The following is a 15496-nucleotide window of genomic DNA, read 5'->3' as shown; positions in this document are numbered from 1 at the left end:
TCAATTTTTTCAACCCATGGAGGTCTGGATTTGGAGTCACACTCAAAATTAAAGTGGAAAAACACACTACAGGCTGATCCAATTTTGATATAATGTCCTTAAAATAAGTCAAAATGAGGCTCCGTAGTGTGTGTGGCCTCCACGTGCCTGTATGACCTCCCTACAACGCCTGTGCATACTCCTGATGAGGTGGCGGATGGTCTCCTGAGGGATCTCCTCCCAGACCTGGACTAAAGCATCTGCCAACTCCTGGTCAGTCTGTGGTGCAACGTGTTGTTGGTGGATGGAGCGAGACATGATGTCCCAGATGTGCTCAATTGGATTCAGGTCTGGGGAATGGGCGGGCCAGTCAATAGCATCAATGCCTTCGTCTTGCAGGAACTGCTGACACACTCCAGCCACATGAGGTCTGGCATTGTCTTGCATTAGGAGGAACCCAGGGCCAACCGCACCAGCATATGGTCTCACAAGGGGTCTGAGGATCTCCTCTTGGTACCTAATGGCAGTCAGGCTACCTCTGGCGAGCACATGGAGGGCTGTGTGACCCCCCAAAGAAATGCCACCCCACACCATTACTGACCCACTGCCAAACCAGTCATGCTGGAGGATTTTGCAGGCAGCAGAATGTTCTCCACGGCGTCTCCAGACTCCGGGCCCTCATACCACCCTCATGGATTCTGTTTCTGACCGTTTGAGCAGACACATGCGCATTTGTGGCCTGCTGGAGGTCATTTTGCAGGGCTCTGGCAGTGCTCCTCCTGTTTCTCCTCGCACAAAGGCGGAGGTAGCGGTCTTGCTGCAGGGTTGTTGCCCTCCCACAGCCTCCTCCATGTCTCCTGATGTACTGGCCTGTCTCCTGGTAGCGCCACCATGCTCTGGACACTACACTGACAGACACAGCAAACCTTCTTGCCACAGCTCGCATTGATGTGCCATCCTGGATGAGCTGCACTACCTCAGCCACTTGTGTGGGTTGTAGACTCCGTCTCATGCTACCACTAGAGTGAAAGCACCGCCAGCATTCAAAAGTGACCAAAACATCAGCCAGGAAGCATAGGAACTGAGAAGTGGTCTGTGGTCCCCACCTGCAGAACCACTCCTTTATTGGGGGTGTCTTGCCAATTGCCTATAATTCCACCTGTGGTCTATCCCATTTGCATAACAGCATGTGAGATTGATTGTCACTCAGTGTTACTTCCTAAGTGGACAGTTTGATTTCACAGAAGTGTGATTGACTTGGAGTTATATTGTGTTGTTTAAGTGTTCCCTTTATTTTTTTGAGCAGTGTGTGTGTGTGTGTATATATATATACAGAGAGAGAGAGAGGCATTTGATTGGACAATGCCCAGCACTAACAAGAGGTCAGATTAATGAAAGTTAAAGGGACAGTAAAGTCGCCAGAACTGAACTAGAACTTATTGCAGTTGTTATGGTGAGTGTAGCCAGTCAATGCAGGCATTTTCATGTAAACACTGCCTTTTTAGAAAAAAGGCAGCGTTTACATTACTCCTTAGAGATACCTGCCGTGGCAGCCACTCAGACGGCCACTAGAGGTGATTCCTGGGGCAATGCTACACAACATGCAGTACTGATGTGCAGTACTGACGTTCAGCACACTCTGCATAGAGATACTGAACATTCCTCCCAGAGATGTAGTGGCCAGCGTGGCGTTTGGCTCTGCCCCCTACCCGCCTCCTTGGCAGAGATCATCAGAATTGACGATCTCAGCCAATCCAATGATTTCCCATAGGAAAGCCATGGATTGGCTGAGATTGTCAGTTCTGATTGCAATAAGTGGGGGGAGTGATTAAAGCTGTATGCCAATGAAGTGTTATGGTGTTCTAATACAGGGATTCAAGCCCCGTTCTACCCTTAGGCAATAATGGAGTCCTCTGTGAAGCACATGGCCTTTCACCAGGCAAAACTAGTTAGGTTGTCGATAAACTCCTACTTCATTCCCTTCCAGTGCAATCCCTCTTCCCCCAGGAGTCACTATGGTTCTGTTAGATCCTAGGGGATTGACTGAGGGAGGTGTGTCCAGCAGAAGAAGGAGCTAACCTCTTAAAAGCCCTAAGAATAACACATTCCCTCTCTCTCCTCACCCTCTCTCCACTATACACACCCTCTCTCGCTATCCCCTCTCCCCACTATACACACCCTATCTCTCTATTCCCTCTCCCCACTATACACTTCCTCTCTCTCTATCCCCTCTCCCCACTATACACACCCTCTCTCTCTATTCCCTCTCCCCACTATACACACCCTCTCTCTCTATCCCCTCTCCCCACTATACACACCCTCTCTCTCTGTCCCCTCTCCCCACTATACACACCCTCTCTCTCTATCCCCTCTCCCCACTATACACATCCTCTCTCTCTATTCCCTCTCCCCAAAATACACACCCTCTCTCTCTATCCCCTCTCCCCACCTTACACACCCTCTCTCTCTATCCCCTCTCCCCACTATACACACCCTCTCCCCTCTCCCCACCATACACACCCTCTCTCTCTATCCCCTCTCCCCACTATACACACCCTCTCTCTCTATCCCCTCTCCCCACTATACACATCATCTCTCTCTATTCCCTCTCCCCAAAATACACACCCTCTCTCTCTATCCCCTCTCCCCACTATACACACCCTCTCTCTCTATCCCCTCTCCCCACTATAAACAAACCCTTTCTCTCTATTCCCTCTCCCCACTATACACATCCTCTCTCTCTATTCCCTCTCCCCAAAGTACACACCCCTCTCTCTATCCCCTCTCCCCACTATACACACCCTCTCTCTCTTACTCTCAGCTGATGATCAATGGAGTGGTAACTGTATCGTGTGTCTATGCCTGTTTCACTATGTTAATTTAGTTTACTTTCCATTCAATCAATAACTAGTTTTGGTAGGAACATTTACTAGCCTATTTCAAATGTATATGTATTGTTTTATTGTTTGATTAGCCTCTTAATATTATTGAATTGCCGAAAGCAAAGAATGTGGACTCTGGCTTTACACTCGCTTTTTAAGTTATTATTTGTAGTTATTAATTGTATTATTAATTCCATATATTTACTTCACTGATGATCTCAGCCAAGGAGGCAGATTGGGGACTGGGCCAGCGCTGGCAGACCCCCTAGGTGCTGGAATAAGGGTACATTTTTACCATATTTAAGTGGGGGTAATGGCGGGCCAGCCACCTAAATAGCGTTTTTAACACTATACGGTCAGGCATATACATTTGCAAGACATCCAGCGTCTCCCAGAACCCCATAGGAAAGCATTATTCATGCATGCGCATTAGGTCCCCACCGCCGCCTGACATGTGGAGGTGAAGCCTGTAGAAAAAGTTAGATTAAATCAAGGTACTTGTAGTCCCCCATTCAAAACAATCAAAATATAAAAAGATTTCTATAATTGAAAAATGCAGTGAATTTATTTTGGCAAGTGAGGCAGTCTGTATGATTCACCCAGAGACATTTTGTCATCGATACATTATGTAGATAGCGTATTAAAAACAAGCAATATAATAAAATACATGCTTACGTTTAAACTTGACATTTTATTTAGACATTTTATTCTAGTCTAATTGCTTTGTGCTCACATATTGCACACACATATTGTGTGGGAGCATGGAGTGTCCCTTTTATAATATAAATCCACTCCGCATAAATTATTGTAAACTAACCTACACAGAGCGACTCACATGTGTGGGAGCCTATAGTGTCCCTTTTATAATATAAATCCCCCCAGCAAACCTTATTGTAACCTAACCTGCACAGAGCGACTCACATGTGTGGGAGCCTGGAGTATCTTAAATGTCACTATCTGAACTTGCTGTAAAACATATTCTACAAGCAGGATTACCAGAATATAGCTATGTCAGTGTTATGAAATCACAGTAGGTTTGGTTGTCAATAGATAAATAGATCGAAGGAATGTGGACACAGAAACCTAGCTTGCAGATTTAAGGCGAAAATAATATATAAACACGTACCTTAGAGGTATGTTGAAATTTTCTGGATTTTCACCCACATATAATTTCAGCCTTTGCATAACTTGTGACAAATAACAATTACATACTTTTAAAACTGATTTAATCTTCTTGCAACATCAAAAGAACAGTCAAAGTAATAGTATTCTGTCAAGCAGGTGATTTTTGTAAAGCGCTTTATTAAACGGACTCTCCAGACACCATTACAACTTAATCAGAATGAAATTTGGGCATTTGGGCATCGGCTTACGTGAAATGGTTAAACGGTTAATGAACTGTAGTCTTCAAATCAGCACTGTATCAATTCAGCCACTTCATGTCTGTTCCATTAACAAGGCTTCATTCATAGAAACATATAATGTGCCGGCAGATAAGAACCATTCGGCCCATCTAGTCTGCCCAATATTTCAAAATACTTTTTAATGAGTCCCTGACCTTATCTTATAGCTAGGATAGCCGTATGCCTATCCCATGCATGCTTAAACTCCATCACTATGTTAACCTCTACCACTTCCGCTGTAAGGCTATTGCATGCATCCACTAGCCTCTCAGTAAAGTAATACTTCCTGAAATTATTTTTAAACCTTTGCCCCTCTAATTTTAGACTATGTCCTCTTGTTGTGGTAGTTTTTCTTCTTCTAAATATAGTCTCCTCCTTTACTGTGTTGATTCCCTTGATGTATTTAAATGTTTCTATCATATCCCCCCTGTCTCGTCTTTACTCCAAGCTATACATGTTAAGATCCTTTAACCTTTCCTTGTTTAGGAAGCTATGGAATAGGATCCACTAATAGGCTGAGAGCATCTACTGACACTGTCTGACACACTACTAGTAGCTCCCCAGTGAGAAAAGACAGTCAGAAAATTATCTTTCACTGCCTCTTCTCATTGGGTGGACTGAGAATGTCCTGATTGACTGAGAATAGACTAAGAATGTCCTGAGAATGTCCTGATTGAAGCCTTGGGTAGACTGATAATGTCCTGATTGATTGAGCATAGACTAAGAATGTCCTGAGAATGTCCTGGTTGAAGCCTTGGATAGACTGATAATGTCCTGATTGACTGAGAATAGACTGAGAATGTCCTGGTTGAAGCCTTGGATAGACTGAGAATATCCTAGTTGAAGCCTTGGATAGACTGAGAATGTCCTGGTTGAAGACTTGGGTAGACTGAGAATGTCCTGGTTGAAGCCTTAGATAGACTGAGAACGTCCTGGTTGAAGCCTTAGATAGACTGAGAATGTCCTGGTTGAAGACTTGGGTAGACTGAGAATGTCCTGGTTGAAGCCTTAGATAGACTGAGAATGTCGTGGTTGAAGCCTTAGATAGACTGAGAATGTCCTGGTTGAAGACTTGGGTAGACTGAGAATGTCCTGGTTGAAGCCTTAGATAGACTGAGAATGTCGTGGTTGAAGCCTTAGATAGACTGAGAATGTCCTGGTTGAAGACTTGGGTAGACTGAGAATGTCCTGGTTGAAGCCTTAGATAGACTGAGAATGTCCTGGTTGAAGACTTGGGTAGACTGAGAATATCCTGGTTGAAGCCTTAGATAGACTGAGAATGTCCTTGTTGAAGACTTGGGTAGACTGAGAATGTCCTGGTTGAAGCCTTAGATAGACTGAGAATGTCCTGGTTGAAGCCTTAGATAGACTGAGAATGTCCTGGTTGAAGCCTTGGATAGACTGAGAATGTCCTGGTTGAAGACTTGGGTAGACTGAGAATGTCCTGGTTGAAGCCTTGGATAGACTGAGAATGTCCTGGTTGAAGCCTAGGACGCAAACAAATGTTAATGGTTCAGAATTCCAATAAAGTTGTTATGAAGCCCTTAATGGTCCTTTAAGAGTAACAAACTGAAAAAAAAAGTTTAAAAACAAACATATTTCTTCTCGGACCCAAACCTCTTTCTCTAAAATGTACCGTACTGTTTATTTTTCCCCTATTTCTCTATCCAATTTCCCTAATTTTCCTCTTTAAAGTGTTTATTTACCTTTATTTATCTACTTCTTTATTCCCTCATATTCCTATTTTATTTTCCTTTCCCCATTTTTCTTTGTGTTTCACTATTTTGCTCTTTCTCTTCCCCGCTCTTACGATGTTACTATGTTCCCTTTGGAGGTACCAGACATATTACTTTATGAATATCTGGGAAGAATCCCTTTAGTCTTCCATCATCTAAAGATTTGAATGTGATGAAGACACTGTACGAAGATAAAGCCAAAACCAAAGGCACTCTCATTGTGCTGGTGCCTGGAGTTTGCCCAGTGTCATTTTAAGCCACAAGTTTACCTTCAGAATATGGGAGGATATTTTAACTTTTTAGTCATTAAGACAAGTTTTACTATAATAAGAATTCATTGTCAAAGCAGCTTAGACATCTAAAATGCAGATCTAAGGTGAAAAGGACATCTAGACTGGTTCCTTCCAGATGCGTTGAAATATTATAATTTCCTGGTGTCTCGTCCTCATGTGATCTTAGTCTTTATTCATGTTGTGACAAGAACTTTGTTGAACAACTGATATAATCTAGTGGTGGCAGCCAAACCGTATGATCGATGGTTGTTGATAAGGTTATTTTGTAAAATGACAAAGGAGTACTGATGAATTTTGACCCCATGTGTTGTCACACTGTCAGTGCTGCAATTGTCACACTACCTGCTTTTGTGTCAAGTTTACTTTCAAGTACCCCAATGTGAAACAATGTTTTTCTAAAGGCTTCCCTGTTTCACTTTCTTAAAGGGACACTATTGTGTTCAGAATAGAAACATGTATGCCTAGTGCAATAGTGGTATACTACCAATTTAGATATCTCCCCTCACCCAGAAATAAAAAAAAAAATAGTTGCTTGACTATCCTTATATCTCCAGTCAGGCCGGTTTTCGTGTGGCCGCCTGGCTCCCAACTGAGATCATGAGGAATGTTGATCTCGGCCAAACCAAGTATTGGGAGACCAGGGCGCAAGTGCGTCAAATCACCATTCTGCATCTATGGGTGTTCAGCATCTCCATGTAGATTGTGGAACAGTCCTGCAATCTTTGCAGGACCAAACCCAGGAAGTCCTCTTGTGGCCTTAGGCAGTATTTACACTGCTGAGGCTTTAGGGACAGGCTATAATAGAAATATATCCTGGCGCTCTATTAAAACACTAAATTAACAAAGTATTATACAATAAAACATATAATAGCTGCTGTAACACCAAGTGTAATCTTTCCTCATACACTGATTTAATATCTGTATGTAGCGCTACACCTTCTTTTGTATTTTGTTTAGGGACAGGCTATTTGCCCCAGAACTTTTAAAAAATTACATTTTAATTGTTCTGGTGCCTATGTTGTCCTTTTTAAAGTAAATATAAGTGGTAAAAATATGTGGGAGCTTCTAGTAGACACACAAATATATTATTAATGTGTCTGCCGTTAGTTTTATTACTTATAGATTCCAATGTGGGAAATCCTCCCCAAAAAGCAAGTTTTCCAAAATGGGGAATGAATGCTACAAAAAAAAAATTAAATCAAGGCAAGTTTTCACCTTTTGGTATATGGTTTAAATGTTTTTTATTTTGTACTTAATAAAGGCAGTCAGATAGCAAAATTGCTAATGGAGTTTCATGTGTGCCTAGGCAGAGGCTAATGAAATCATCAGAAAGCAATGTGATATATTCAAGTAAAAAGAGATAAGTATGCATAACTAAACAGAACATTTTCTAATAATCATTTACAGCAGTAGGTAGGCCTTGTATTCCGGTGCAGAGGTTTGAATTAAGAATGAGTCAAGGTTGTGATATGTGGGTATGTATTTCATTCGGCGATGAATGTGGGGACGGGGATTATAGCATGTTTGTTTTGTGGCACTATTATTTAATAAGCAAGCGGCATCGAGTCACAGCAGGGTGGTACCCCACCAGGAAACAGAAATCATTGCTGGCATTTGTGTGCGGTGTCGGGGTGTCTGCTAATGTTTCATTATTAGTGTTACTGTATCGTTGGGGTGGTCATAGAACTGTTTGGCATCTGCGTTAGGATGCCTGTATATTTGGCTGCCTGTGATCATGATTCGCTGGCAAAGTTATCAACATGAGGCACCTCAGCATGTGTTTGGATGACAAATTAGGTGTGGTCTCCCTTTGTTGACCCACAGGGAAAGTGTCCCCAGTAGCATTGTGGGCGCAGTCCGGGCTACCCCACGTCCCAGTCTGTAGCAGGAGTTGGGCGTGTGCTCGATGTAAGTTTGGTAGGTGAGGGAACGGGAGTGGGGGAAAGGCAGAGAATGAAGGAGAGAGGAAAAGAAAACAAGGAGAAAAGAGGGGAAAAAGGAGGGGTGCTGTGTCTATGGCTCCTGATTAGTGAGGAACCTTGTATAATCAGGCGATGATAGGAACTCAGGCCAGTAAAACCATCGTTGGGTGTATCTTTCTCGGCACCTTTTGGTATATGGACCTTATAAAGTCCATTCAAAAATGTTTATTAATGCCTTTTCTCTTGTTCTTATTCTGACCTAACTGGTAATATAAATTACTTGTCTAAATCACAAAAATACAACTCTTACCATGTTTACCAATTTTGTATTTATTTTGTCTCAATGAATATTAATTAACCATAAAAATAATAGAATGGAAAACAGATTTTAAAATACATCTCTCTACAATTTCACTTACCCATTACTCAACAGGACTTTCAACTGAGTCCCCTTATATTCCAAAATGTACAGATTTCTCAACAAAAAAACACCCCCCAAAAATTATAAATAGAGGAGAGGTGAGTGGCCGGTGATTGTTTATGGCCATTCCATTTCCATAATACAGTGTAGATAATTACACAATGCTACCATTTCTTCTGGAATCCTTTCTGGAGAAATTAACTTGGCAACAAAAAGCTTTTGACATGCATAAGGCAAAAAATAAGTTATATATAGCGCAGCCTGTACACTATATTGTCGTGGAACACTACACACACCTAAACCAGTTTAGTTTGCTGAATTGCTTTATGTGTGAAGAGTGTGTCCTCTTTTTTTTTTCATTTTACTAAAGTACAGATTTCAATAGAAATTGGCTATTTTAAAAATTAACTTTGTTCCACCCCCGTTGCTGTCAATCATGCAAGTTGTCCTGTTACTTCCTGGTTGTTTAACTTAGTGGAACTAAGTTTAAGAAGCAGTAATTGTTAAGAGCACCTGCCTCGCAAAGACTTCTCATTGAGCTGTATTGAGAAGTCTGGGATTGGACAGTCACAGAATGTCTGGGCGGGGTTAGAAGGGGCGGACTTGCAAAGACTGCAGACAAGATAATTAAATGCTGACGTAATTTCATTGGGAGTATATGTACTGAATATATATATATTTTATTTGTTTGTATTTTGGCAGTGAAGTTTTCCTATAACATTCTAATGCATCACATATCCACAACGGGTGCCTTGCTTAAATTATATTTTATGGCCTAAAATTATTTAATGTCAAAATAAAATTATAATAACTAGCCCTTACTTCTCCAATATCTTGGCTGCCCCCCTTCATGATGTGTCAAATCTTAAGACATGAAGGCATGTAAAAAGGTAACTGAATAGTTAATTACTCAATAAACGTGCAACTGGTGGACATTATATACCAGTGTGTATTCTATATTACCTTTAATCTATTTGTATTTCATGTAGAATAGCCATTACTTAAAATATCGAAATGTTTTAAATTAGAAACCAGTGATATAGAACTTTCATTTTAAGTATTCTTAAAAGCATAATTGTTACTTTGTAACACAGCATTCCCATGAAAGGGAAACTACACATTGAATACAATGATTTTCTAAGGAAAATCTTGGGTACATGCGCAGCACTTGCCGTGTATGTGAATCAGGTCACATATAGGGAACTTGCCGTGTATGTGAATCAGGTCACATATAGGGAACTTTATAGAACTATGGACAGGCTTGTACTCCTAAAAAATATATCCCATATAAAAAATATATCACTATACCCAAAAATATCAAAATATAAAAATGTTTTCATAATTTAAATCACTGGAAATGCTTTTACAAAAATATTAAATTGAGGTTTTTATTTGTTGCCATTAAAAAAAATCACCACTCTCCTGTCTCTTATCAGTTCATTCATTGACCGTCAATATATCTGTGATAAAATAAAAACTGATCTTCAAAAGGATTATCATCTCCAAAGACGGTGAGCATCTCCCTCCACCCCATACAGAGGATTGCATATGAAGGCGCAAATTACACCCCCAATCGCTGCCCCATCCTTCTCGAGATCGAAATCTTCATTAAACAAAAAATAATTATGAAAAGAAATTAAGAATCATTTAATGAAAATCAACACAATGCAACAAAGTATTCTGTAACTTGCATGGAAGACCTGAATAAAATTACAAATAATAAGAGGTGGCTTGTAGACCTACATTATGGGGAATCAAAGAGTATAAGCCTTTAAGAAGAAAAGCATGGACAGTGGGTCAAGAATCCACCAAGTCTCTTACGTATAGAGAAGTACATATATTTTTAATTAGAAAGAAAAAGAGAACCCTGAGACGTGGCATAACAAGGTTTAAATTATGTCCACTCTGACTCTCTAGCGGACATTCACATCTGAAAATATGTCAAAGTTCTAATTTCTTTAGTTGTGTAGGACAGAAAAGAACAGAAATACATTTTTTTTCATGGTGGTTTGCTATTTTACTATATCACTAAACATCGGTTTGTTTCTCATTGTCATCGTCTTCATTATAGGCCGTGTTTTTGGCTTTGGCATGCTGTCGTAGGGTGGGGTGATTAATACAAAGTGGAGGTTTGCTTTGGTACCATGATTTTAAGAGATTATTCACTTGTTCGTGGTCGGTGATTCCGTGCAAGTGGTCCTCTTCATCGTCTGACTTCTTATTCAGGGTGAAGTGTCTGACTTTCATTTCATTGTGCATGCTCTCAAAGAAATAGAGGATGCACTTGTGGGCGAAGTCCCTTGCATGCGCACAGCACGTCTCATCAAAGATCTTCTGTTCTATATCAATATAATTACTCCAGTACCGTGTCTGGAGGAAAGCCGTCTGGTCAAAGCAGGGCTTAAGGGAACGTGCAAGAAAAGCCAGAACAATGAGTAGCAACAGGATGCCCCATCCAAATGCCTGTATCCGAAAGAATATAAAAATAGATTCATATTAAAAAAACTACGAACCAGTCCTGAAAGTTTATGGATTGGTATCTGCAGTCAATAATGTGATTTTCATTATGTAATTGGACTCTTTAAAATAAATTTCCTAGAGGCCTATGCGCTCACCAGGTCTTAAAGTGCTTTGTGATACCTACAAATAAATGGTTAAAGGGACACTCTAAGCACCAAAACAACTATAGCTTAATGAAGCAGCTTTAGTGTATAAATCGTGTCCATTCAGTCTCTCTGTTTAATTATCTGTTAAATCACTTTGTTTATGCAGCTCTAGTCACACCTCCGACAGTAAAAAAAAGTTACATTTTCAATCAGCACAGAAGGTTTGTTTCAGAGGTTTGTTTCCTGCTCTGTTAATTCATCTTTAATCAGAAACAACAAATATTTAATTCAGCTAAAGTTGTTTTGGTGGTTAGTGTTTTTCTGTAAATCAATTTAAAACAAAAATGCATATTAATGTTGTTTCATTGATCGATGCTGTACGGTTAATTTAAATTACTACTGGAAGTACAGTGTAGACGTGTAATCTTCAGATTGCATCACAATTTAAAAACTGCATACATTACTGCTAAAAAATGCACGGTTGCCAAAAACATGCCAAGCCAGCAGCCAATCACATTTTCTGATTTAAAGAGTAGTTTCTGGCTTTTAACTGTGGGGGAAATAGAAACTAGCTCCCTGAAATCTCCAGCAATACTTCACCCCCTTTTTTGCTCAAAGTTGGGATATTTCTGCTGAAAAGATTTAGAAAGAGATCAACACCTGGTATATACATTTTAAAATGCTATATGATGACACATTCAATATTTTTATGCAGGGTTCATTTTGAACTCTTTTTTTCCTTTTGACTTGGGATGGGGTCTCAATTAATTTTGGGGTGAAATGAGATCATAGAAGATGTGATGTATCGCTTCTATGTTTGAAAGAATTGCAAGTTCTGCTGATTATAGGAGTTCCAGTATATGATTATTACAATATACAATATAACTAGTTTCTAAGAAAATGTTACATAATAAATAAATAACTAGTTTCTTAGAAAATGTTACGTAAAGCTCTTTCGGCAGGACTCAGCCTTTACCTGTGACCAGCATTTCAGGTATGTAGAGACTGCCTTTCGTGAAGTATTGTTTCTTATCAATGCATCGTCTTTACACGGCACTTTGTTGAGAAGAAGTTGCAGTTCTAGTGATGTGCTGTTTGCAAAGCCGGGGAATTTGTCTGGGTCAACGGATCCACTGAAGGCACAGACAAAGCATTTTCCGTCTAAAAGTGCAGTAAGGATCCAGACCACAGGAGCAACCATTGCCCTCTGAATGACATTGGTGCACATGTACCTGTAAGCATAAAAGAAGGGAGTATTTACTAAAAAACACAGATGGTAACACCTGTTTTCAATACTATTCTTAGCACTATACTTTCCTCTCGCCCCCAGCACTGTAAGGGTTAATAAATACTTGCTGTGCTAACTAACCCAATGGAGATCGGCGCTGGGTCGGCGCTCCTCCTATATCAACTGCCAACTGGGGGGGTGCTAATGCACATGTGCAATGAGAGTTGTGAGTGCATTAGGCCCTCCCCATAGAAAGACATTGCTGCAATGCTTTTCTGTGGGGATTTTAGTAACGCTAAATGTCCTCATGCAGAGTGTGAGGACGTCCACTGTCAGTTAGGTGACTAAAAGTCGCCTAGTAAGCAGGAAGTGCCTCTAGTGACTGTCTGATTGACAGCTACTAGAGGGAGTCTTAGTGTTATAATGTAATTATTGCAGTTTTTTTTTTTTAGAAACTGCAATAATTAGCATTGCAGGGTTAAGGGGACAGGAAAACTGCACCCAGAACACTTCAATGAGCTAAAGTGGTCTGGGTGCCTATAGTGTCCCTTTAAGATTCTGATATGAATTCATATAAAAACATGGCAACCCTTGTTTTTTTGCTTTTTATTTTACAAACATGGCTGCATATTTAGTTAATGAGAGAGCTTTATAGCTGCCACACATGTGTAAACTTGTTCATGAAAAAACATGAATGAAGTCACCCTGGAAGAAAATGGAAGCTGCGCATTATAAGACACAAAGGTCTATTTCGCCATAAGTCTGATAGGGGCATCAGGCATAGCTGCACATAACAAGAAAGTGGAGAAATTTGTAATGCACTTTATATAATAATAACCTGTACATCATTCGGGACAAACATGGACATGAATAGCCAAATTTATGACGATATGTGAATGAAACAATTAAAAGGGATCAAATATAAACCAATTCTTGTATTTCCTGTGAATTCCTAGGCTTTTCATCGTCTGCATTGAGCTCTGCCCTGACCCTTAACTTTCTCTGACAGCAGTGATTTCTGGGAGTTGTAGTTCAGCTACCAACCAACAGTGAAAATCAACTGCTAAACCACAACTCCCATAAACCTTTGCTATGCAGCGTGCACGACTGCATTATTAAAATAAAAATAGATAGGTTAGGCCTTGAGCTATTTCATATTATGAAAAAGTTACTTTTGCACATTTTCTGTTGTTTTTTTCTTGTGTTGCTTTTTGAATATCATATAATATCGTATATATCATTTATTAATATAAATATTTTTTTATGTTTCAAAATGCACTCTATTTTGTCGTTTTCTCCTATACGGTTTATATTTTGTCGGAAGTAGTGAGGACAGTCACATTTTTCAGACTACTTTTAAAAAGATTTTTGAACTCCCCAAAAATATTCTATTAAGATGTTTCCACTCCATAAATGTTTCTCATAGTGTCCTTATATTGTGTTGCAGTGTTTTGTGTTTTCATACGCCAGACATACAGTAAAAATAGAGCCATATTAACCATAATGCAATACAGGCCTTAGTCTTGGCCTCGAGCTCTGGCTCTGGTTGTGAGATCTCCTTGCTTGGCCCTGTGCTCCTACCTTGAGGGAGCTTTGTGCTCCGCACCTCTATCAGATGAAGATCACTTCAAGAGTTGCCTTGCAGTCCCCCAAGACTTTTCAATTACCCAGAGGGTCGCAAGCCAAGCAGCACATTGAGTCATTGACTAAACCCATGATGCTAAGACCACAATGTAACTCTTAAAGTGATCTACACCAGGTAGAAGTGCGAATCACGTTCCCCCACCTGACCACCGGGGATCCTGCAATAAATGACCTCCACTGGATGACCAGTCATAGCACTCGCTCCTAAAGGTAAGCAGGAGGGGGTCAAAAGAAAAACTTCCCTTCCCCAACACCCTTGGACTCTAAGTACACAACACACAGCCACACTCAGACTGCTCCTCCACAATTAAAATTCAGCCACCACATACACAACACTCAGATGACATACACTCAGCTTCTCCCCCACACCTACAGCCTCCTTCACACACACAACACTCAGCCACTACACAAAGTCTCTAACACACAGAACACTCAATCTTACACACACACACACACACACACACACACACACTCTCTCTCTCTCACACACAACAGTCACAGAACAGAGCTAAGGGCTGTAGAATGCCCCAATCTAGCATCCTGCCTAGGGTACTGGGCAACTTTAATACAGCTGTGTACGTAAAAATAAAATCTGGTAACAAAGTAATTGTGGGTTAATTAACCAAATGGTGAACTGTGGAGAAACAAAATAAGATAAATACAACAGAAATGCAAAATGTAAACCGGAATTGCACTCTTAGCTAACGCTTTTCAGCGTTTTAGTAGATAGATGTTTTAGCTTTTCATCTTAGTTATTACAATTACAAACAAACATATATTAAATACTTACTTCACTATGGCAAAGTCTTTTCTCCGGTAACCTGTTGGCCTTTTCCATTCTTCAATCATGATCACCGACTGTCTGTTCACCATAAGACCAACAAGGAAAAGAGCCACCGGTGGTACAAACATTATTCCCATGCCGTAAGCCATATTATAGTTTGGTAAGCACGGACAGTTAAATTCCATTGATTTATACATCTTAACACTAGCTAAAGCTAGAAGTCCACAAATCCCATTCATTATTGATTCTGAATTGGACTGAAAATATTGAAAAACCATCTTAAACTTCTCCATGGTTACCGGATTTGGAGCTTATACAAAATAATTCTCTGAAACGCGTTGGACACTTTCTACTAAGATGTGTCTTGAATTCAATCGATGATCTTTATCTCTATTAAATCTTTCCAGGTCATTCACCAAATTACATTAGATCTAAATCCAATTTTTTAATGTATCGAAAAGAGATCAATTATGGATTTGCTGTAAATCGATGGTCAAAATGTGCTTACGTAAAGTGTTCTTCTGATTGATGGATTTTGTCTTGCAATTTTCCACAAAAAAAATCCTTTTCTACTTCTCTCCTAGCTCAAGCTGTTTCA

The 15496-nt window shown here is 40.1% G+C and overlaps 1 protein-coding gene across 1 annotated transcript; it reads right to left on the bottom strand.

The window, feature by feature from the left end:
* Positions 1-10586: 10586 nt before the first annotated feature.
* Positions 10587-15291, bottom strand: CALHM3 (calcium homeostasis modulator 3). Its single transcript, XM_063434183.1, has 3 exons — positions 14905-15291; positions 12219-12474; positions 10587-11099 (listed from the first exon to the last, which is right to left on the bottom strand). Exons 1-3 carry the CDS (start codon positions 15189-15191, stop codon positions 10665-10667), a joined length of 978 nt encoding a protein of 325 aa, XP_063290253.1. The 5' UTR covers positions 15192-15291; the 3' UTR covers positions 10587-10664.
* Positions 15292-15496: the final 205 nt, after the last annotated feature.

Source organism: Pelobates fuscus, chromosome 10, assembly GCF_036172605.1.
Source record: "Pelobates fuscus isolate aPelFus1 chromosome 10, aPelFus1.pri, whole genome shotgun sequence".
NCBI lineage: Eukaryota > Metazoa > Chordata > Amphibia > Anura > Pelobatidae > Pelobates > Pelobates fuscus.
Note: the sequence above shows the minus strand (reverse complement) of the source record. Positions and strands in the feature narration are given on the sequence as shown.